The 24,855-nt window shown below is 41.8% G+C and overlaps 1 protein-coding gene across 1 annotated transcript in view; it reads left to right on the top strand.

The window, feature by feature from the left end:
• The window catches only part of LOC124556617 (caspase activity and apoptosis inhibitor 1-like), a 211,202-nt gene that overhangs the window by 78,846 nt on the left and 107,501 nt on the right, over positions 1 to 24,855 (top strand). The window contains exon 3 of the mRNA XM_047130584.1: positions 13,995 to 14,156. Within this exon, the coding sequence (XP_046986540.1) occupies positions 13,995 to 14,156 (162 nt within the window). The remainder of the gene's footprint in view (positions 1 to 13,994; positions 14,157 to 24,855) is intronic.

Below are 24,855 nucleotides of genomic sequence, written 5' to 3'. Positions count from 1 at the left end.
TATTCCACAGGTTACCATAATATACACATTTGTATTATATTCATTATTTAACTCCAGTGTTAAGAACTGATTAAGCATGTTTGCTATAGTTCTAATTTTTACCATGACAGTGTGTTCCTTTAATGCTATAGTGGTGGTGGTGGTGGTGGTAGTAGTAGTAGTAGTAGTAGTAGTAGTCGTGGTGGTGGTGGTGGTGGTGGTACCACAGACAACAGGTATTTTGTTTGGACCACTCTGACGTGGTAGTTTCAACAAATAATGTTAAACTTGTACTTAAGTACAATTTGAGGAAGATTCAACAATAATTCATTTCTTTAAAAACGCTAATTGATTTGGTTCATTCAGGCATAGATAATGACACAGTTTTAAGAATGGGAATGTCTTGGTATAACCGTTGGCTTGCCATCAAAATGCAGCTAGAGTCCAAATTTGCTAATTATGAAAAAGGGATTAGCTGTTTCTTAAATCTTTTGCCACACACTACTGTGATCAGGTGCAACTGGTTTGATACTGGAGGAAATTTCCTTTGTACTGCGTTTAGTACTTAAAGTTTTAGCCCTTGAATAACAATCTAATATGAATTCAGTTAACCTGTCTAATGAAGTAATTGTATTAAGGAATATGCAAAATACCATTACTAATCACTCAGTTTTTATTGAACAAATTTTAAAGCAATTTATTACGCATTTCAACATGATTCGTCATGAGATGAATGCACCATCCGCGAGCTGTTTGAAGAATTAAATGCTGTTAGTGCTCACTTAGATTGAAACACTCTGCTTTTAAGAATTATTGATAGTGTATCAAATGCTAGAATTGATGCTTTTAATTTAAGAACAGCTCTAGAAAGTTGTTCAAATGATTGCTTAAACAGTGTACTATTGCATCCAGATCAGTCCTTACAGATATTATTGTTAACTGAATGTAAGTTAGATGCAACAACTACTATGATTTGCCCTGTTAATTCTTATAATTTATATGCTTACTACAAGTTAACTAAAACACACTCTTTAATGATTGAAGATGAATTAAAAGCATAATTTTTAAATGTGTAAAATTTGTACTTACCCTGCCATGTCACAACAAGCAGGCCTTCATGTCATGTGTCAGCTGGAGGATTACTTACTAATCAGTATGGATCAAAGGTATTTTTTGTATCTGTAAATGAGCATGATCTGTATACATGCAAACATAGTCATAAGGTAATTTGCCCACGATTGTCAGTAGTTTTAGATAGTAGTGTATAGCTATGAGAAAGAATTGTTAATTTATAACCCTCAGAGAGATTATTGCCCTAGGAAGTTAATGTATTTGTATTACCACATTTCTTGAACGATGTTCTGAATGTGCAATTTACTCTTTCAATTCGACTTTTGGTGGCACATTTACGTGTACAACTTCTGGTACTCTGGATCAACCTTTCACATTCAAATTAAATGATAGTGGATTAATTTTAAAAGCCACCCACTGTGATTTATCATGGGATCTGTTTGATATGCCTTCTGTATTGCCAAATAATCTTCATGCAGCTGGATAGCTCCCATTAAGGAGAATCTTACCAGTTTCCTATAACAAATCATACATACTAACATGTGCAAACCATTCCCTGTCCATTTTTCCCAAGGATAATGATTTAATTATGGATATATAATGACTACTAATAATGAGTTACATTTCATTTGAGCAGTAAATAGGATTAAGTCTTTTGAATCTTCAAGTAATATTAATCCATACATAGTTGTCAGTTTTGTGTTCTTCTTACTTTTATTAATTTGTCATGTCTACAGCATATGTTGTGTACCAAGTAGTGATTTTAAAAGCTTGCTCGTCAGTACCAATCATTACTGTGTCTATAAATGGAGATAAACGTTGCAATGCCTTCTCACACCACAACTGGTGAAACAGGTTCATGATGCACAGATGCTCTTCTTGAGCCACATTTGGTAACCCCCCCCCTGTGGATCCGGGGGTTAGAATAGGGACTAAAAGGAGTCTCACACGTTTTGGCCTTAATGTGAAGGTCCCCCCATCAGGTCTGACCTCCATCTTTCTAAATTTTCCCGAAGAGCGATCCAATTGCAGAAGGCTGCTGTAAATGATGCATCGTGTCCATCATCCATTGAGCCCACTTTCTCGTGCAGTCCCGCTGATTCTCCATCTCTTGGGTGAAGACACCTTCGTGGGTGTCACTTTCTGCACTGACAATGACCATGGACTCCTTAGCACCTCAAATCCAGCATGGTAGCCAGTTTATTGTGGGGCCGCCCTGTACCCTGTTAGTTGTAGCCTCCTGACAACACAGCGATCACTCTGCTGATGTCTGCGCCGTTAACTCCCCACGTATGCCATGGAGTAGATGCCCATCTCCCTGCACATCAGGACTCCCAGCAATGGCCATCCTGCAAAGTGGCCCTTGCTGAGGCTGGGTGGCGCCCGTGGGTAGCCCCTGGTCGGAGTGGGTGGCATCAGGGCGGATGACACACTATGAACCATAGTACATCATCTCTTGTTGGTGGTTTGCCGCCAGCAGTCTCTAAGTGGGCGAAGTCTAACTTCAGTACTAAGAAATAAGACCCCAAATCATTCCCCTCCCTGGCCACACCATGAGAGGAATGCCAGGACAAGGATGGCAGTGAAGCTTATTTGCCCCAGTACCTCGTATGTACGAGAGTTGATGGGGAATCTTCCATATCCATGAAGCCTCAGTTTTTTGTGGAGCATTTTGAGAACAAGTTTGGGAAGGTGGAATGCTTCTCCAAAATGTGCTCTGGATTAGTCTTGATAAAAACAGCACCAATTTAGAGTGGTGAGGTGTTCATATCGTCCGGCGCATCCATTGGGGTCCTAGGGATAATAAGGTTGCCACTGGTGCCTTGATGTTGCCATTTGAGGGTGACACATTGCCCGAGAAGGTCAAGGTGATGGTCTACCACTGTGATGTCAAGCCATATATCCCTCCCCCAATGCGGTGCTTTAAGTGCTGGAAGTTCGGCCATATGTCTTCCCACTGTACTTCCTGCGTCACATGTCGAGATTGCCGATGTCCATCGCATCCCAATGCTCCATGTGCCCAGCCTCCCATCTGTGTCAACTGCGGAGAGCATCATTCATCTTGCTTGCCAGACTTCAGGATTTTACAGAAATAGAGGAAAATCATGGAATATAAGACCCTGGACCGACTGACGTACACTGAGGCTAAGAGGAAATTTGAGTGCCTACATTCTGTGGCTATGACCTCCTCGTACACCGCCACTGTGAGAACAGTTGTCACCTTATCAGTTCCTCACATTTCTGTCACCTCTCAGAACCAGAAGACTTCACCTGCCCCCTTGATGGTGGGGGGCACGTCCCTCCCTGCTGCTCCTGCACCACCTACTTCAGGAGCAACAACCCCCCCCCCCACCCCCCCTCAAACCATGGGTGACATCCGTCCCCACTTCTAAGCTGGAGAAGCGTACAACTTCTTCAGCTGCTCTTGCTATGAAGGGGTCCCTTGGGTCACTCCCTTCCCAGGTTTGTGCTAGTGGGAAAGATGACACCTGCTAGTGGCAATAGAGCCCAAAAGCAGCGGTCACAGGGAGAAATCCAAAAACAAGGTCACCAAGACCAAGGGAATTGCGGTGGCACCCACACCACCGCTACCTCAAAGCTCTGCATCTGTGGTTGAGGTGGAGATTCTGGCGTCCACAAGGACCTAGGTCTCGCCTAACCCTCAGACAAAATGGATATAGACTGTTTGGGCAAAAAGTCGGTGGCAGTGGGTGTCCCTGAGGTGTAAACTCCTTATTGAATGTTCAATGCCTTCCCAGTCTCACGATGACGTCATCCTCCAGTGGAATTGCTGCGGGTGTTTCCACCACCTGGCTGAGCTATGGCATCTGATAAGCTTCACAGCTGGTTTATGCATTGCATTCCAGGAAACCTGGTTCCCAGCAATGCGGACCCCTGCCCTCCTCAGCTATAAGGGATACTACGGGGACCTTCATGACTATAATAGTGTGTGAGGTGGAGTTTGTGTTTATGTCCGGAACTCAGTCTGTAGTGAACATGTGCCCCTTCAAACCCCTCTTGAAGCTGTGGCTGTCAGAATAAGGACGAAGCAGGAAATAACTGTCTGCAATGTAGATCTTCCTCCAGATGGTGTAGTATCCCTGAATGTATTAACTGCACTGATTGATCAACTCCCTAAACCTTTCCTACTTTTGGGAGATTTTAACGCCCATAACCCATTACGGGGTGGCACCGTGCTTACTGTCAGAGGCAAATATGTCGAAACTTTACTATCTCAGTTCAACCTCTGCCTCTTAAATACTGGGGCTCCCACACATTTCAGTGTGGCTCATGGTAGTTAATCGGCTTTTGATTTATCAATTTGTAGCCCAGGACTTCTTCCATCTATCCACCGTAACACCAATGTGATGGTTGAGCAGGTGACTACAACAGTTGTTTCTGGGGCAGAAAACGCGATCCCTCGCTCTTTAGGGTGCCCCTGGTGTAAGGCAGTTCATTGATAGTCGTCGGAAGTCACTGAAGCAATTAAGGAGTGTCGGTGAGCTCTACAGCGGCATAAGCAGCACCATTCCCTGGAGCACCTCACAGCCTTTAAACGGCTCTGTGCCCGCATTCACCAACTTATCAAATGACGGAAGCAGAAGTGTTGGGAGAGATACGTCTCGACCATTGTGTGCAACACGTCACCTTCCCTAGTCTGGGCACAGATCAAACGTGTTTCGGGTACCAGACCCCAACAGCTGTTCCAGGTGTTACCATAAATGTCGTGTTATCTATCGAGGCAAACAGGATTGCCGAGCACTTTGCTGAGCACTGAGCTGGAGCCTCTGCATCGGAGAATTACCCCCCAGCTTTTCGCACTCTCAAACAGGAGCTGGAAGGGAAAGTCCTCTCGTTCACTACACGCCACAGTGAATCCTATAACGCCCCATTTACGGAGTGGGAGCTCCTCAGTGCCCTTGCACATTGCCACGACATGGCTCCTGGGTCAGATGGGATCCACAATCAGATGATTAAACATCTCTCATCTGACTACAAGCAACATCTCATCATCTTCAACCCGATCTGGTGCGATGGCCTCTTTCCATCACAATGGTGGGCGACACCATCATTTCGGTGCTCAGACCCAGTCAAAACCGACTTGATGTGAATAGCTATCAGCTCATCAGCCTTACCAATGTTATTTGTAAGCTGTTAGAATGTATGGTGTGTTGGCAGTTGGGTTGGGTCGGGTCCTGGAGACACGTGACCTACTGGCTCCGTGCCAGGGCGTCTTCCGCCAGGGTCGCTCTGACACTGATAATCTTGTGTTTCTCAAGTCTGCCATCCAAACAGCCTTTTCCAGATCCCAACACCTGGTTGCCGTCTTCTTTGATTTATTAAAAGTGTATGGCACCACATGGCGACCTCATATCCTTGCCACATTATGCAAGTGGGGTCTCCAAAGCCCGCTCCTGATTTTTATCCATAATTTCCTGTCGCTTCATACTTTCCGTGTCCAAGTTGGTGCCCCCCATAGTTCTCCCCATATCCAGGAGAATGGGGTCTTGCAGGGCTCTGTATTGAGTGTGTCTCTATTTTTAGTGGACTTTAATGGTCTAATTGCAGCTGTAGGGCCATCCGTCTCACCCTCTCTGTACGCATTTCATACTGCTTCTCCATTACAGGTGTTGCTTAGTGGCACCTACAGGGAGTCATCCACAAGGCGCATTCATGGGCTGTAGCCAACGGTTTCCAGTTTTCGGCTGCCAAGTTACGTCTTATGCACATCTGTTAGTGTCATACCGTTCATCCAGGACCAGAAATTTACCTTAATGATGATCCACTCACTGTAGTGGAGACATATTGATTCTTAGGACTGGTTTTCAATGCCCAGTTGACTTGGTTTCCTCACCTTCGTCAGCTTAAGCAGAAGTGCTGGCAGTACCTCAGTGCCCTCCACTGCCTGAGCAACACCAATTGGGGTGCAGATCACTCCACATAGCTGCAGCTCTACAGAGCCCTTGTTCAATACTACCTTGACTATGGAAGTCTGGTTTATGGTTTGGTGGCGCCCTCAGCATTGCGTTTACTCAATCCAGTGCACCACTATGGTGTTTGCCTAGCGACAGGAGCTCTTAGGACGAGTCCAGTGACCAGTGTTTTTGTGGAGGCCGGAGTCCCTCCATTACAGGTTAGGCATGCACAACTGCTGACTGCATACATTCATAGTTCTCCTGCACATCCAAATGGCCGTCTGCTTTTCCCACCCACAGCAGTTCATCTCCCACATCAGTGTCCCAGATCAGGGCTTCCAATTGCAGTTTGTGTCCTATCCCTTCTTTCTGAACTGGAGTCCTTGCCTTTACCACCTATACTTGAGGTCCATTCACGTAGACCTCCATGGCGTACACCCAGGCCGCGGCTTTGCCTGGATCTTTCACATGGCCCTAAGGACTCGGCTAACTCCGCAGCTCTCCGCTGCCACTTCCTCTCAATTCTTAACATGCCCCGAGGTCATGAAGTGGTTTACACCAACGGCTCGATGGCTGATGGTCACGTCGGCTTCACATATGCCCATGGAGGACATCTTGCCCTATGGATGCAGTGTTTTCACTGATGAGCTGGTGGCTATATCTTGTGCTCCTGAGCACATCCGTTCATGCCCTGGGGAGTCATTTCTTCTGTTTACTGACCCCTTGAGCAACCTACAAGCTATCGACCAGTGCTACCCTCGTCATCCTTTGGTAGCGATCATCCAGGAGTCCATCTATGCCCTGGAATGGTCTGGTTGTTCAATGATGTTTGTCTGGACCCCAGGTCACATCGGAATCCCAGGCAACAAACTTGCTGACAGGCTGGCCAAACAGGCTACTTGGAAACCGCATATGGGGATCAACTTCTCTGAAACTGACCTACTTTCAGTACTACACCACAAGGTTTTGTGGCTTTGGGAGATGAATTGGCATAACCTCAGCATGCACAACAAACTGCATGCCATTAAGGAGACTACAAATGTGTGGCAGTCCTCCATGAGGGCCTCTTGCAGGGACTCTGTGGTTCTCTGCCGGCTCCGCATTGGCCACACTTGGGTGACACACAACTACCTCCTGTGCTGTGATGACCCACCTCAGTGTTGGTGTGGCGCCCGGCTGGCAGTGGCCCATATCATGGTGAGCTGTCCTTCTTTGGTTGCCCTGCGATGGACTCTTCAATTACCAGACTCATTGGCATTAATTTTAGCTGATGACACCTTATCGGCTAATTTAGTTTTACGTTTTATATGTGATGGTGGGTTTTATCATTCTGTGTAAGTGTTAGCGCCTGTCCTTTGTCCCTCTGTGTTCTCCACTCTAATGCTTTTAGGGTGTTTTTTTTTTTAATGTGTCGCAGAGTGGCTGGCTTTTACTTTTTATTCTTGTGGTTGGCCAGCCATTGTCATCTGCTCTCTTGTTTTTACCCCTTTTACCTGTTTCTTGCTTCTCTCTGTGGTTTTCTTTTCCTGTTTTGTCCATAGTAATGTTGGTTGTCCTCCTATCGTTCTTCTGATTCTTCATTTCTTCTGTTATTATGCTGTACCTCTCCTTTCTTTTCTTCTTTCCGTTGTGTAATTATTTTACTGGCAACAAGGGACCGATGACCTCGCAGTTTGGTCTCTTCCCCCCCCCCCCCCCCCTTCCCTCCTCCTCCTGTCCTCTTTTAAACTAATCACATGTGGTAGCTCATCTTCTTTGAGGGGTGTGATGTAATTGTCACAGGATTGGACACAGCCACACGTGTGGTTAAGAATGCGAGTTGGCATTATTGTGGAATGGTGACGAACTGTGGTGCAGTAAATGCTGGCCGCAGAGCGCTTCCATGCACATGGTAGTCATGTTGTGTTGAATTGTCTTGCTGGCCACCTGCACAGGCAGAACTGTTTCCAATGCATGTGGTTTTGATGCAGAATTTGTCTTTTTTGGCTCACAATGGAGTCTTGACATCCAAATTTGTTCATGGTAGGACTTCAGACACAGTTATGACAGGACGGCGTAGTGAGCATGTTATTATAAATGTATTTATAGAAATAAAGTGGAGATGGTTAATATCTTGTAGTCCATGTATTTCTGTACCTCATGGACCCAATATTCACATAATCCTGACAAATACCAAGGGAGGCCCTCAGCCGGGGACATAAACCTCATAACTGCCGTATATTTCAGTTTCATTGTCTTGCAAATTTATCTTGGGTTTTCATAGATACTGTGTCTACTATTCTATTCAGTCTAGTTGGTTATTTTTGTAGGAATGACATTATATAACACCATAAGTTGCTGTTTAAATTATTCTGTAATATGTGACCAGTTTGTCAAGGAATTGTTATTCAGCACCTGTTGTAAAAATTTCATGACTACAGAAAAATTTCAGGTGAAAAGAACGTTTCAAAATTATAAAAAGATATAAGCAACACTTACAGTTTGTGTCAATAGCAAGAATTACAATATACATAAAAAAGAACACCATGTCAAAAACCACAAAGTAAAAATTGGCTTCTCTCTAACTAATGAACTACAACAAAAACTAATACATAGCATAAGGTATAATAATGATCCATATTCAGACTCTGAAATGTACAGAATAACATGCCAGGAGTGCTCCATGTTCTACCCAGGACAAACAGGTGAAAATTTCAACACCTAGTTTACAGAGCACATTAAAGACTAAACGCATCAGCAATAGCACCACCACATGCAGACAGTACAAGAAACCCATTTGGAAGAGTGGAGCAAAATGACAAAGTTGCCCACTGACTAAATAAAGGTCATAAAATGGATGTTACTGGAACAACAGGAGATATGTTCACATTACAGAAAATATGAAAAGCTGAAAACTTAATCAGTAGATTTCTTCAGCTGCTTTGACAGTATACCTAAATAAAAATAAGGACACACAGAAATATTTACCATTGTAAATATATATATATATATATATATATATATATAAGCAGGTAATGATTCACATTATTGAGAGGTAATGATCCACATTACTAAGATAAACACCCTCTCTATGAAAGTATACATACTCTGTGGATGACCTGTAATGGAAGGGAAAATCCTCTTGTTTTCTACACGCCACAGTGAACCCTATAACGCCCCATTTACAGAGTGGGAACTCCTCAACACCCTTGCACATTGCCCCGGCCCAACTCCTGCGCCGGATTGGATCCACAGTCAGATGATTAAACATCTCTCATCTGACTACAAGTGACATCTTCTCATCGTCTTCAACCGGATCTGGTGCAGTGGCGTCTTTCCATCACAAAGGCGGGAGAGCACTATCATTCCAGTGCTCTAACCCAGTCAAAACCCACTTGATGTCGATAGGTACCAGCCCATCAGCCTCACGAACTTTCTTCGTAAGCTGCTGGAACGTATGGTGTGTCGGCAGTTGGCTTGGCTCCTGGAGTCACATGGCCTACTGGCTCCATGTCAGGCTGGCTTCCGCCAGTGTTGCTCTACCACTGATAATCTTGAGCTCCTCCAGTCTGCCATCTGAACAGCCTTTTCCAGATGCTAACATCTGGTTGCCTACCTTTTTTACCTATGTAAAGCATATGACACAATGTGGCAACTTCATATCCTTGCCACATTGTATGAGTCGGGTCTCTCAGGCCCGCTCTCAGTTTTTATCCAAAACTTCCTGTCGCTCCATACTTTCCGTGTCCAAGTTGGTTACCCAGCAGTATGGTCCCTCCCCCCTCTTTAAACCAACCAGCCACAAAGGACATGGCCATGCAGACTTGCAACCTCAAATTCAGCACCGTGATTGTGAAATCACCCAGTGTCATGGTAGCTTCTCTGTGTCCTTCTCCTCCAGCTGTGCAACAAGCTAGCAAATTTCTGGCACATTGTTGGCTGGAGGGATGTAAAAGGCCTTCATGAGAGTATTCTTTCTGTCAATTCTGACCTGCTACATGTGTAGCAGATGATTTTGCAATCAATAGTGTTAGATCCAGCAACGAGGAATTACAGCTGCTCTTGAAATGGCAGTGTCCACTTGTTTTCTGTGCCCAGGAAACAAAATTTCATGCTCACGACCACGTTGACCTCTCGCATTTCTTTCTGGTCTACTTTGATCTTCTCCGTGAGGACGGCATTCCATCCCATGAGGGAGTCATGGTGTGCTCATCTGGGATGATGATCATAATCAAACCATCTCACTGAACACCCGGCTGCAAGCTGTTGCAGTCAGCATTTTCCTTCCTCACTTCAGCTTTTATCTTTATCCTGTCTACATCCCTCCATCACCCGGTGTCACCAGGACAGACTTTCTTAAGCTTACTGGGAAACTCCCTCACCCATTTTTGCTGCTTGGAAAGTTTAATGTGCACTGTCCCCTTTGGGGCTCTCTCAGAATCTCTTGGGTGACCTCAATCAGCTCAACCTCATTTGCATTAATGCTGGAGCACCCACATTACTTTCAGACTCCACACACACCTATTACCATTTGGATCTCTCGTTCTGCACTGCCCAGTTTGCCCATCATCTCAAGTGACCTTTTCTCTCTGACATGCACTTGAGCAACCATTTCCCAAGTGCTGTTCGTTTGCTGACTCCCATCACTCCAACGTGCAAGCCCAATTGGCAGCTATCTAAGGCCAACTGGAGACTTTGCTCCTCTTTGGTGAACTTTGATGATCATTTTGCCAGTTGTGAAGCCAAGGTAGAATACCTTACAAACATTACCGTTACTCGCAGAACGTTCCCTTCTTTGCACTTCACCTTTACCACACCATGTTCCTGTCTTGTGGTACTGTGACGCAATTCATGCATGGAGACATGCTCCCAGCATTTTTAATCGTCATTTTACAATGGTGAACTGTGTTCATTATAAACAGTTGCATTTCCAGTGTCATCGCATTCTTTAGGATAGCAAAAAAGCTAGTTGGAGTTCATTTACTAGTTCGTTTAACAGTTCCACTCCCTCTTTGGCCATGTGGGCCAAACACTGATGGCTCTCTGGACCAAGGTTCATTCCCCAATTTCTGGCCTGACCATAGTGGATGATGTCATTTTGAACCCTATTGCTATCTCCAACACCTTGGACTGCTATTTTGCAGAGATTTTGAGCTACACCCACTGTCACCATGCCTTCCTCCATCAGAAGTGAGTGGAGGAGTCTAAGGTGATACCCATCCTCTCAGAATCATGAATGCTACAATACTGCCTTTACTATGTGAGAGCTAGATCATGCTCTTACATCATCCCAATCTTTTGCCCCAGGGCCGGACAATGTTTCCACTCGGATGTTGCAGTGCCTTGCTCTTGCAGGCAAGCAATTTCTCCTTTCTACATACAGTCACATCTGGGTGCATGATGTGTTTTCCACATGCTGGCTTGAAGCCATTGTCACACCAGTATCTAATCCTGGTAAGGACTAACACTTTCCTTCTATTTACCACTCCATTTCTCTCACCAGCTGCTTATGCAGGGTAATTGAATGTATGATTCATGCCTGGCTGGTATTGGGCTCGAGTCTTGCAATCTACTAACCATTGCACAATGCGGATTTAGACATGCCATTCTACAGTTGACCATCTCATCACTTTGTCAACCCATGTCAGGAACAATTTTCCGCGCCTGCTACAGGACTGGTATCCTCCATACTCTGTACACATGGGGCTTCCATGGCTGCCTGCTCTATCTCCTTCAGGAATTTTTAAAAGACACAGTTTTCAAGGTAAGTGTGGGTCCCACCTTGTGAGATGCCTTTATCCGGGAAAATAGTGCCTCAGGGCTCTGTCCTGAGCATCGTCTGCTTTGCTATAGCCATTAACCCTATAATAGTCTGTCTCCCATCGGGTATCTCCGGCTCCCTTTTTGTTGACAATTTTGTGATCTATTGCAGTTCTCCACGAAGTTGTCCCCTGGAGTGGCATCTACAGTGATGATGTTTCGATTGTCTTTACTCATGGAGCATTGACAATGGCTTTCACTTTTCTACTGACAAAACCATTTATAAGAATTTCTGGTAGTGCAATGGGTTTCTTCCACCATCTTTACATCTTGGGCCTGTTGCTCTTTCACTCGCTGAAACTATGAAATTCCTGGGGCTCATGCTGAATAGGAAACTTTCTTGGTCCTCCCACATGTCTTACCTGGCCGCCTGCTGTACAAAGTCCCTCAATGGCCTACATGTCCTCAGCCGTACTTCCAGGGGAGCAGATTAGACCACATACCTCCCTCCTCCATTTGTACCGGTCCTTATCCATTTGAAACTAGACTATGAGTGTTTTGTTTATGCATCTGCATGTCCATCCCTCGTATGTTATCGCAATACTTTCCACCATCGTGGCATCTGTTTTGCCACTGGTGCCTTTTACACTAGCCCAGTTGAGAGTCTGTATGTAGAAGCTGCTGAAATACCGCTGTCGGACTGCTGTGATTTTCTCCTCAACAGATATGCATGCCATTTGTTTTCTGTGCCTGGACTCCCATTCCTCTTCTCTGCTACCTCCTGGAGTTCACTTTCAGGTACTGCTCTGGCAGCTTAACTTCACACTACCTGCCACTTTCCCAATGGGTGTGAACCCTTTACCACCTTGGCTTCATGCAGTGGTCCATGTTCACCTTGGACTTCAGTCCTTTTGTAAGGACACTAGTCCAGATTTAGTCTATCGCGCTGTAAGTTTCTCAACCTTCACACAGAACTTAGCAATAATACATTTGTATACATTGATGGCTCTCGGACTGACCGTGGTGTCGGGAGTGCCTTCGTTATTGGCACAGACCTTTGGCATCGGCTTCTGGAATGCTGCTCAGTATTTATGGCATAGCTCTTCACCCTGTATGAGGCCACGCAGTGCATATGGCAACACAAGCTTTTAAGTTATGTCATCTGCTTCGATTCTCTCAGTGCTCTTCAGAGCCTCTGTGTAGCTTGCACTTGCTCACTCTTGAGGGAGCCACTGTTATGTTTGTGTGGTTCCTGTTCATGTTGACTAATGGGAAATGAAGCTGCTATCGCTGCTGCTGAGGGTGCAGTCCTCTTACCTTGGCCCGCTAGTTCTTCCATTTCTTCCCATGGTCTCAGTTTTGCTGTCTGTTATCAGGTGATGTCACTTTGGTGTATTGGGCACTGTTGTTTCAGTCATCGCCTTTTGTTAAATGGTGATCCACCACCACTTTGTGCTCATTGTGCTCAACCTGTGACATTTCATCATTACCTCAATGAATGCCCTTTTTTTTTTTTTTTTTAAAAAAAAAAACCACTTACGTTGTAATGTATGTTTGCTGTCTGAGTTATCGGCTGTTTTAGCGAACAACATGTGGGCTGTAGACTGCATTTTATTTTTGTCTGTTGTAGCAATATAGTGAAGATCATTTAATCTTGAGCTCGCGACCTCCCGTGTGTCTACAGCATATTTTGTGGGTCTTTCTCCAAGAGGAAATCCTTGTTTTTAGCTGTCATTCCTTCCATTGATTGGGCTTAATGTGTACTCACTTTTAATTCCTTTTTTGTCTTCATGTTCTAATGTGGGCGGTGTGACCTTAGTTGTTTTTGTGCTCCAAAACAAAACAAAACAAACCTCTCCCATCCATATTCTTGGTTTCCTGAATGCACTGTATCACAGCTTCATCCAAAAAGAGGATGTAACAGCTTTGGATGCAGCTAATGATACATACTGTGCTGTTAAAAACAAATTTGTTTGACAGTTGCTTTCCTGTGTTACTTGGCAGTACATATTTGAAGCTTATTTTTGGTTGTATCAAGTTGGAATTATGATTATAAAGAAGTGCGTTTTGTGTTAAGTGAGAGGAATATATACTGCTTGGTAATAGCTTCTACAGCCATTTTATATTGCCTACCTTGGGTCACATTTGCAGATTTCCTGTTTCTGATTATGTATAATGAAAATAGATCTACAGATTAATTAGTAAATTAAATTGCCATTGCCATATATTAATAATGATTTTGTAGTACCTTCAGGAACAATTATAATACAATCAGCTGTATTGTTCCAGGATGAAGAGTCAACAGATAATGCTGATGAGAGCTGTTCATCCTCTGAAGAAGAATTGAAACCTATCAGTTCCTTTATCAATAACAGAAGGAAGATGTTGAAAGTAGCATTCTCTGCAGTCAGTGAAGATAAATTAAAAGCAATAGTTCCTCCTTTTCTCAAGGTATGTCTCATTGCTCTGTTATCTATCATCTCCATGAAAAAATAAAATTTTCTACATAAAGAAGTGTGTTGAGTCTTTGATTAGCATTTATATTGTATGTAAAAGGTTTGCAGTTCTGGTATGAAATTGTCTTAAGTAGGTAAAGTAGAAAATAGTGTCTGTGCAAGAATAATTTGAGCGCTTAAAATCAGTAGAGCATATCATTATTATGTTATTCTAGAATGTGTTTTGCAGAACCAGCGTAATGAGGAATTAGATTGCTAACATGGCATGGAAACACACTTTCAAAAAGATTAAGGAGTTGCTGATGTTGCAGTGAAAAGTAGCAACATTGAGTGTTGTTATGAAGAAGAAGAAATGGAACAGTCTTTTTATGAGCAAAACAGTGATTTAATTATGCTCATGAGAAGTGAAAAGTAATTAACAACAGAAATACCCCAGCTCAATTGGCTAAATCTCAATAAAAAGATTTTACAGGAATGTCCAATGTACGACCCCTCAGTCATTTATCTATAAAACTCCAAATTTGTATACAATAAATATTCAAAAGTTAATGAATGTAAAGAGTACAAAAGCCCAAATCGCTGAAGAAACTGCAATGTGTAAAATACCATTTCTTACCAGCAAGGCCATTAGAGGTATTATTTGATAGAAAGTTAAACATTTACTTGAAACAATATGTTGACACATGCAATACTCACATACCCAGAAGCTGCTGTGTTGTTGTATGTTCCTCCCTTATTCGTCATCAGAGTGCAAATGTAGAGTTTAAATGAAGTGTTAAAACACAACAGTGTGAAACAGTATGCATAGTAGACGAGGGTATCATGGACATGCTACATCATTTTCAGTGTATCTGAACTGCAATACTTAAATACTAAAGTTCACTGCAGTCACATCAGTAACACTCCACATTTACACTTCAGTGACGAATAAGTGAAGAACATACAACACAGATTTATTTTTAATTTTTTTTAAATAAGGAAATAGGACTCCACAAATACTTCATGTGTCAACGTACACTGTTTCAAGCAAATACTTATCATTATACCAATAATACCTCATTTATGATTTTTGTGGTCCTGCTGATCATAATTGTTTGTTACACACGTTTGTTTCTCTGTGACTCATGTTTCTTTATTCTGTAAATTCATTAACCTCAGATTGTAAAATTTTACAGGTAAATGATATTTTAAAATAATTATTTGGTTTTAGTTGTTTGAGCTAGGGCACTTGCCTTGTAAGATGAACAACGGATTTACAGGTTTGTGCTCAATCATCAGTGGACAATGTATTGACAGACAGCAAATGTAGGTCATAAATACATAGGTTACAATGAACCCATCATAGTGTGTGTATAATGAGTATGTTGGAATTGGAAACTAAAAAATAAAAGTTGTATCACCTGGGAAATCTCAATAACAGAATTGTATGACAGAGATGAACATTTAGACTTGCAGTAAATGTTTTAAAAATATATGGTTGTTGATTCTGCTGCTAGATTATGTTATGTGGGTCCATGATATTTCTTTGAAGCAACTGTGAGATATCTTTAAGTTGTTGCTGCTCATTACTGCTGGTGTCCACATTGTGGTGATCTTATGAAGGCCTTGTCCAGAAGTTACGTGTGTGTGACAGACTACTGTCCTAACAGGTGACAGTAGCATGCCCAAAGCTTCCTATTGAGAAAAGAGATGTGGCCTTCCACCCATGTGTGATATTTTAGGCATTGCTGCCAGGCTTCACTGTAGATAGGAGCTGAACCAAAAATTGGTAGCTATTTGAGTCCTCCACTCTGATGTGCTATTCTCATTTTCCTCATTGGGCTCTAGTGGCAACAGGTGCAGGGTTCCAGGCTGTACCTAGCTGGAATCCCAAATGTGTAATGATAGGGTTACCATGTGTGAGAATATTAATCGTATCCTACAAAAACGTGTCTCAGAATTATGAAACTGAGGATATCCATATGTATTATAAAAATGTGTGTGTGTGTGTGTGTGTGTGTGTGTGTGTGTGTGTGTGTGTTCTCCGCTTCTATCTCCTCCTAAACCGCTGGACCGATTTCAACCAAACTTGGTACATTTATCCCTTACTGCCAGGGGACAACTGTTGTGGGGGTAAGAACCACCTACCTATGATATTTCAGGAGATATTACGCCATAAACAATGAGATTCATGAAAAGATTTATTACTTCTGTGCCACCAATTCTATTTGCAACATATTTTGGTGACACTATCCATATATGCCACTGAATGTACCTACACAAACATATTACTGCAAGACATACAGTTCAAGAGATACCGCACTGAGATGACTGAAAAAATGCCACATCAAGCATGAAGTTTTAACACGTACTCCTACAGTTGAGGCAACCTGAGGAAATCTGACACCTGGCAGTGCTTTTGACAGCTTTCAAATGTGAGCTGCAAATGGCTGTGGGTGAAAATGATAGCAGTCTATAGAGCTGTGAAGAGGCATTATATAGAGCGGTTTATAAAATTGCATTGCAGGCACATGAAGCACTTGAGACCACCATACAGAAACTTTCAGAGATTGTGTGTCTTGATTTGGATGCTGTACTTATACATTTTGACAACTGTCACTTATGTCAACTCCCAGTTTGAAGATGAACTCACCTAGTTGGAAACCTGAGAAGTTGATATGTGTCAACTTGCAAAGAAAGTAAAAAGATCATTTGAGGATGTAATTTTTGTCTTTTCATAGAGAACAATGTATTCTGTGTTAAGACACTGTTATGCTGCTCCAGATTTATCCAGTTAGCCCACACGTGCATGACTGTAGTATTTGTTGCAAAAGACCTGCACTGTGTGACACATTTTAGTTACATATGACATTCTGCATTGACACAAAATTTCTTATGCTCCTAATTTCTGGAATCCCTAGCAATTTCCTCACTTTTGCAGGTGGTTGAAAGACACTAATGTTTTGTATGTCGAAGATTCTTCCTATTCTTAAATTATGACAGAACATGGCAAGAAGGCAGTGATAGTGAGGGACTCGGTTTCCCTGGACTGAACTCAATTGTTAATGCGTTCCTCTGAACAGCCCCTGATTGAGGGTGTGGAATATGCCAGGTGTCAGATAGTGACAACTTGTCTTGCAAATATAAGTAAGTGTGAGGTGGCTTGCAGTACATTCCATGCCCCAGCTTTCTGGGGTCTTTCCCTACTTCCTAAACGTCCATTTCCTATCTTTTTTTCACCACAATTGTAAAATGAATATTTGGATAAGGATAAAAGAAACTCTGAAGAAACATTGGTACTGTTTCTGCTACACAAGCGCACAGTGCAAATGTGTTGTGTTTTTAAGACTGCTGACTGTAGTGCTTTCTCTTAATAGTCCTCTTCAAAATAATTTGTGACTATGGGAGGCACCTTGCTCAGTCCTGTATCGCTGTCTACTTGCTCGAGGTCCCAGTCCTTGGAAAAGGACTATTGTAAATTATTTAAATACACAAAGTCATGATCGTAATTAATTTGGTTGTTTTTATTTTTAGATGACCATCTTCAGTGTTCTAAAAATATTATCTTCAGATCTTACATTCTGTGAAGAGAAATAAAACATAATCAAAATGGACGCTAAAATAAAATAATGTAGTAAAAAAGGGCTGCTTACATAACATTGATGACTGTAGGAACAGTAGGTGTGGAGCAGGCCCATAGAGAACACTGCTAAATACAGCTTGGCAGGGGGTAGCTAAATAGTGGAAGCCCCGCCCATTGTCTCTGAAATAACATCATTGGTAGCCGATGGCCATTAGACTTGATCACATTGTGCGATGAACATGTACAGGGTGGAGCAAATAAGTGACGTGGATGAGTGGATACAATTGGACATGAATGTGCATATGTGCATATAACCACACCCTGTGACTACAGTTACTTCCAACAGGATGGAGCACCTGCCCATACAGCTGGCCAAACCTGGGAGCACATTTGCACACCTTTACACCTGACAGAGTTGTTAGTAGAGGTCTGTCTGGTCATGGCCACAGCTGGCCACCTGATCTGCCAGTGTGTGATTAATTTGTTGGGGGAGCCCTCAAGTGTAAGTTGTATCACAACAACCCTCATGGTCGTCAAGAACTACAGCAGAATATTTCAGATGAGATTGAACAATTCTAGCAGTCCAGCTTTGATCCACTTTAGCAGCTTACTGACCAGATCTCAAAAGTGCAAAGAGATGAATGGTGGTCACTTTCAACATCTGCTATAGTCAGGTTAGTACTGTATTTCTGTTCCTTTGCTGTGTTTCTTTGTTTACTGGAACTCCGTTCTCTGTGCCACTTTTATTTGCCCCACACCTATTAGGGGTGTAGTTAAGAGTGTTTCAGTCCTTAAGAAAACAGCAGCAGATATTTTCAAGTTATAAAGAATAACACACATTATGAAAAGCAACAAAATAGAAAAACAGTCACTACCCAGTGAACAGGGCTCATTTAAATGAGCAGGGCCTTCTGGTAAAGTAAATGTTGCAAAAACAGTTGGTAGGATGCTAACTTGGTAACCAAGGAGACGATATATGTTCCAGCATTAGTAAAACAGGTTATGATTTCCCACTGGCAAGAAGAATGCCAGCTAGTAACCATGGAAACAACGTGGGATTAATAAGTACCGTCATGTGCTAACAGATGTATGTAACAATCTGCAGCTAGTGTAATACATTTGTGTAATGCATATTTTACATAAATTAGCTACTTGCTATGCCATTATGTTTGCCAAAATACGATTGTTCTTTGTTTAGATGGCCTAGTCACTGCTTACAAGGAAAACTGACACCTAAAGCATGGATTAAAAGATGTACAGCCACTTTGCACCAGTGTAAGATACATGTAGTTGCCATACATTTTATACAGGGTGTTACGAAAAGGTACGGCCAAACTTTCAGGAAACATTCCTCACACACAAATAAAGAAAATATGTTATGTGGACATGTGTCCGGAAACACTTAATTTCCATGATAGCGCTCATTTTAGTTTCGTCAATATGTACTGTACTTCCTCGGTTCACCGCCAGTTGGCCCAATTGAAGGAAGGTAATGTTGACTTCGGTGCTTGTGTTGACATGCGACTCATTGCTCTACAGTACTAGCATCAAGCACATCAGTATGTAGCATCAACAGGTTAGTGTTCATCATGAACGTGGTTTTGCAGTCAGTGAAATGTTTACAAATGCGGAGTTGGCAGATGCCCATTTGATGTATGGATTAGCACGGGCAATAGCTGTGACGCGGTATGTTTGTATCGCGACAGATTTCCAGAACGAAGGTGTCCCGACAGGGAGACGTTCGAAGCAATTGATCGGCGTCTTAGGGAGCACAGAACATTCCAGCCTATGACTCGCGACTGGGGAAGACCTAGAACGACAAGGACACCTGCAATGGATGAGGCAATTCTTCGTGCTATTGACGATAACCCTAATGTGAGCGTCAGAGAAGTTGCTGCTGTACAAGGTAATGTTGACCACGTCACTGTATGGAGAATGCTACGGGAGAACCAGTTGTTTCCGTACCATGTACAGCGTGTGCAGGCACTATCAGCAGCTGATTGGCCTCCACGGGTACACTTCTGCGAATGGTTCATCCAACAATGTGTCAATCCTCATTTCAGTGCAAATGTTCTCTTTGCGGATGAGGCTTCATTCCAACGTGATCAAATTGTAAATCTTCACAATCAACATGTGTGGGCTGACGAGAATCCGCACGAAATTGTGCAATCACGTCATCAACACAGATTTTCTGTTAACATTTGGGCAGGCATTGTTGGTGATGTCTTGATTGGGCGCCATGTTCTTCCACCTATGCTCAATGGAGCACGCTATCATGATTTCATACGGGATACTCTACCTGTGCTGCTAGAACATGTGCCTTTACAAGTACAACACAACATGTGGTTCATGCACGATGGAGCTCCTGCACATTTCAGTCGAAGTGTTCGTACGCTTCTCAACAACAGATTCGGTGACTAATGGATTGGTAGAGGCGGACCAATTCCATGGCCTCCACGCTCTCCTAACCTCAACCCTCTTGACTTTCATTTATTGGGGCGTTTGAAAGCTCTTGGCTACACAACCCCGGTACCAAATGTGGAGACTCTTTGTGCTCGTATTGTGGACGGCTGTGATACAATACGCCATTCTCCAGGGCTGCATCAGCGCATCAGGGATTCCATGAGACGGAGGGTGGATGCACGTATCCTCTCTAACAGAGGACATTTTGAACATTTCCTGTAACAAAGTGTTTGAAGTCACGCTGGTACATTCTGTTGCTGTGTGTTTCCATTCCATGATTAATGTGATTTGAAGAGAAGTAATAAAATGAGCTCTAAAATGGAAAGTAAGCATTTCCGAACACATGTCCACATAACATATTTTCTTTCTTTGTGTGTGAGAAATGTTTCCTGAAAGTTTGGCTGTACCTTTTTGTAACACTCTGTATAGTGTGTAAGTATAGTACTGTACTGGTCACGAAAACTGTGTGAGGTAACGGGCGAGTTGTGGCGCCCTGAAAATATTCTATGTTGGGAGTTAACGTGGCGGCGCTGGGTTCTCCCGGTGGGCCGTGGCTCGTCGGTGGCCACGTGGTGCTGAATGTTAGCCGGCGTCCAGGCTGACTACGTGGCTGGGAATTCCTTGGTGATGCTGTGCCGGTGAAAGTGACTTGTATGCCGAGAGTGCCAAAGATGGTGGACTTTGTGAAACCATCATGGCAGACATTTCACAGTTCGTATAGAAATTAATAGTAGCCAATGAATCATGATACCTCAAAAAGAAACATGTACATTACCATTATTTGCATGATGATTCTGATGGTGTAATCAGATTTTCAATGTCTTTATTAGTTTAAAGTTTAGTATCTAATGATAAATGATACAAGTAACACCCAGCAAAGAATTTCCAAAATCTAAACAGTTCATCCGATTTATTGATTGATGTGTCTTTAGAAAACTGTTAGTGTAAACCTAAATTGGTATAAATTTCAGGCATGTAACTTGAATAGTACATGAGTTATTGGAGGTCAAAGAAAGCACAGAGACATTAAGCTTCAGGCTTACTTCTGTTCTATTCCTTTGATATATGTTTATTTAATTTGTTCATGTATTTAATAACGTGTATTAGTGTGTGTTTATGGTCCAGATATAGGAATATTTATTTAGTTTCACATTATTTAAATGTAAATCCAGTATTTTGAATGGGTTTCATTATGTTTGTGAGTGTGCATTGGCTTGGAGTCAGGGCGGGAGTGCTCTAGCCAATCACAGCGATTGTTCCAAAAAGGACGCATGGAGAGACTGTATGGAGGTGGGTGAGGAGCATTATTTTGAGAGAGGACAGAGGAGTTCTGGTCAGTACGGAAGAGGACACAGGAGAGTTTTGGACAGTACGGCTTGACGGACGCATGGTTGCGGGAAAGCCTTGAAGAGTGGAGCAGTTTGCACATGGTCACGGGAGATAGAAATATTTCGTAGTGCCGACTTGTGCACTTGTGAGATTTCCGTGGCTTCTGCAGTGAAGTTGTAGTATGTGTTTAGAGTGAATATCATGTGGGCTATGTTGTTGTTTATAACTAATTAGGTGAAATAGGAATCTATTGTTTCCCTGTTATTCAACTTGTCTTTTATTTAATGGCTGGACCATCGACACCAATAAGTGTTTTATAGTAATAAAGGGCATTCTTAAAGGTACTTCTGCTATCGTACTCATCATTTAAAGTCATTAAAATAGTACCTGCAGAATTTATTTAATTGCAATCTTTCATGTATAAATGTTTATGTTACGTTCAAAATTCGCAATTGCTGAGTGATAAGAACCTTCGACCATTCGATTCTTGTGTATATTCATATTGTATACTGTAGACTCAGCAGTATTTGGCTTGTGATGCGGCAACTACGTAGCCCAGCCTCTAGACAATGAAACCAGCCAAAACTTTCAATATTTCAACTCTGAGTCGGAGGGTACGTAGTTGAGGGCCACCATTTCATTTTAACTTGAAAGCCTGCGACTGATGACGACCAGGACAGCGGTGAGCTGACCACATGCATCTGGTGATGCCCAAGAGCTGAGGATGACACGGCAGCCGGGTGGTACTGTTGGGCCTAGAAAGCCTGTTCGGACAGTGTTTTCTTGTTTGTTTGTTTGCTTGCTTGCTTGCAGGTTCAATCTTTCATATTACAAGTAATAACCTAAACACATACCTAACAGTTCTGCAGAACCGTTTTCACTATACCACTTCATCACTGTTATTAATAATTCTTTGTGGCTAAGACTTAACTATGTTCTAAAATCATTTGGATTCTTGATGTATGCGTGTATTTTGTGCTTTCATAAAAGTTAACATATATTTCATTATCCATTATGTAAGACTGTATTATTATATTTGTAAACAGCAATGTGACCATTTAAATGACAAATGTTATCTCCATGCAAACAAAACACTATAACAGACTGCAAATTATATGTACATATATAAATATTTACCAAATGGTCATACAGGATAGCTCTTACTGTACCACCCCTTCACTGTCATTAATTTTATTGCTCTTTGCAACTAAAACTTATTTCAATCTTGAATCTAGTGCAGGCTTAGTATATACAAGTATCTTCCACTGGTACAAAGTGGATGTGTGTTGAAATCCATGCTTTAGGTCTGCATTTTCATTGTAAGCTGTGACTCGTCCATTTAAACAAGAAACAATTATATCTGGGTGAACGTAATGACATATCCAGCAGCTAATTGATGGAAAATATGCATTACAGAAATATATTACACAAGCTGCAGATGTTGGCAGATGACTGTACTTGCCCATTGTTTCCATGGTTATTAGCTGGGGTCCTTATTTCCAGTGTGATTTCATAACGTGTTTGACTAATGATGGAATTGCCTCCTTGGTTACAAAGCTGATGGCATCCAACTGCCTGTCTCTGCTATGGTTATGTTTACCAGGAGGCCCTGCAGAGGGCAGCCCTCGTTTAAATGAGCCCTGTCATTGGGTAGTGACTGTTTCATTTCTATTTTATCACTTTTTAAAATGTATGTTATTCTTTATAAAATCAAAATATTCCATGTTGTTTTCTCAAGGACTGAACTCCTCATAATTATACACCTAATACACGTTCTTCGCATAATGTAATCAAATCTCATTGCCATTGGCTACCAATGACGTTATGACAGAGACAATGGGTGGGGCTTCTGCTATTTAACTACCAACAGCCGAACTGTATTTAGCAGTGGTGCAGGTGGACCTGCTCCACACAAACCCATCCTATGGTCATCGATGGTATATAAGCAGCACTTTTTTACTACGCTATTTTATTTTAGTGTCTGTTTTGATTGTTACTGAAGCATTATGTTTTATTTCTCTTCACAGAAACTAAGATCTGAAGATGATCTCTAAGTAGATTGAAAACAGTTATCTAAAAATAAAAATAAACAATTGAAATGTGTTACAGATAACTTTGAAACTAGGGCAGGCAGAGCTAAAGTAGTTATACATAATTGATTGACAAATTCATACAGTGCAACAGATGCCTATTTACAGATGTTAAAACTTTTAAAGTATAAAACTGAACGAAAAGTCCTATGGTCTGCTGTAGCTGTATTTATTTAAGTCAATTAGAGATTCACACAACTGGTTTTGCTACATTAAAGTTGCATCTTCTGGTGTATATCTTTACACAAAATTAATATTTTGATAATGGGGAAATGAAGTTACTTCAGATATCGTAAAGCACCGAGTGAAAGGACTTAAACAGTGAAGAAAATATTATACATTTAGTTAGAAAACTTGATGTAGATCACATAGGCCCCACAAAGAATGGGCCTGCATGTATTTAATAAATAAAATTTGTAATTTCATTCCAAAAGAAGGTTACTTACAAATGCTATGTCATTTGGTATAGGGAGTTGTTACAGAATGTCGCAGAGTAACAGTTGCTGTGGCTAGGCAGAGTTCTCAGCCTTCCTCAGTTGATAAAAACCACCATCAGTGATGAATGTCCTGCCTGAAAAGCTAAAAGCTAAGAAATACAATTAGGAATAAAAAAATGATACTTGATTAAAAACAGTGAAGCAGTAACTAAAATAAAAAAAGAGATTGGGACAGTCCCCATGTAAAATGGAACAGCTGCCAGAAATTTATTTATTTTATTTATTTATTTATATACTTGTTCCATAGATCTGTACATGTGAGCAAGTCACTCAGATGTGGAACGTGTCAATGTACATAATAAAATACATAGAATAAAGACATTGTTATAGTATTAATAACAGTGCACAAAAGTCACTTATTAGCTTAAAAACTAGTCAACATAAATGTGAAGATAGCAGTTTCATATTTAGGGCGTTATTGCATCTATTTTAACCTTGAACAGTAATCAAAACTCCCCACTTTGGGTTTAAAAGTGACCCAAAAATGGAAATGAGAAAAACAGGAATTTTTACATTAGGGCATTATTACATTAGTTTAACAGTAAACAGTGTCAAAAAATTTAAAAACATCTTTCCAATCTGGGTTTTACTTATTTCTCTGAAAGAATTCCTCTAGTGAATAAAGTGAGGTCTCAAGTAAATAATTTCTCAAGCTACGTTTAAATACTGATGTACTACTCCTTATACTTTTGATGCTGTTGGGTAGGGAATTGAAAATTTTCGTTCCAGCGTACTTTACCCCTTTCTGAATAA

Source organism: Schistocerca americana, chromosome X, assembly GCF_021461395.2.
Source record: "Schistocerca americana isolate TAMUIC-IGC-003095 chromosome X, iqSchAmer2.1, whole genome shotgun sequence".
Taxonomy (NCBI): domain Eukaryota; kingdom Metazoa; phylum Arthropoda; class Insecta; order Orthoptera; family Acrididae; genus Schistocerca; species Schistocerca americana.
Note: the sequence above shows the minus strand (reverse complement) of the source record. Positions and strands in the feature narration are given on the sequence as shown.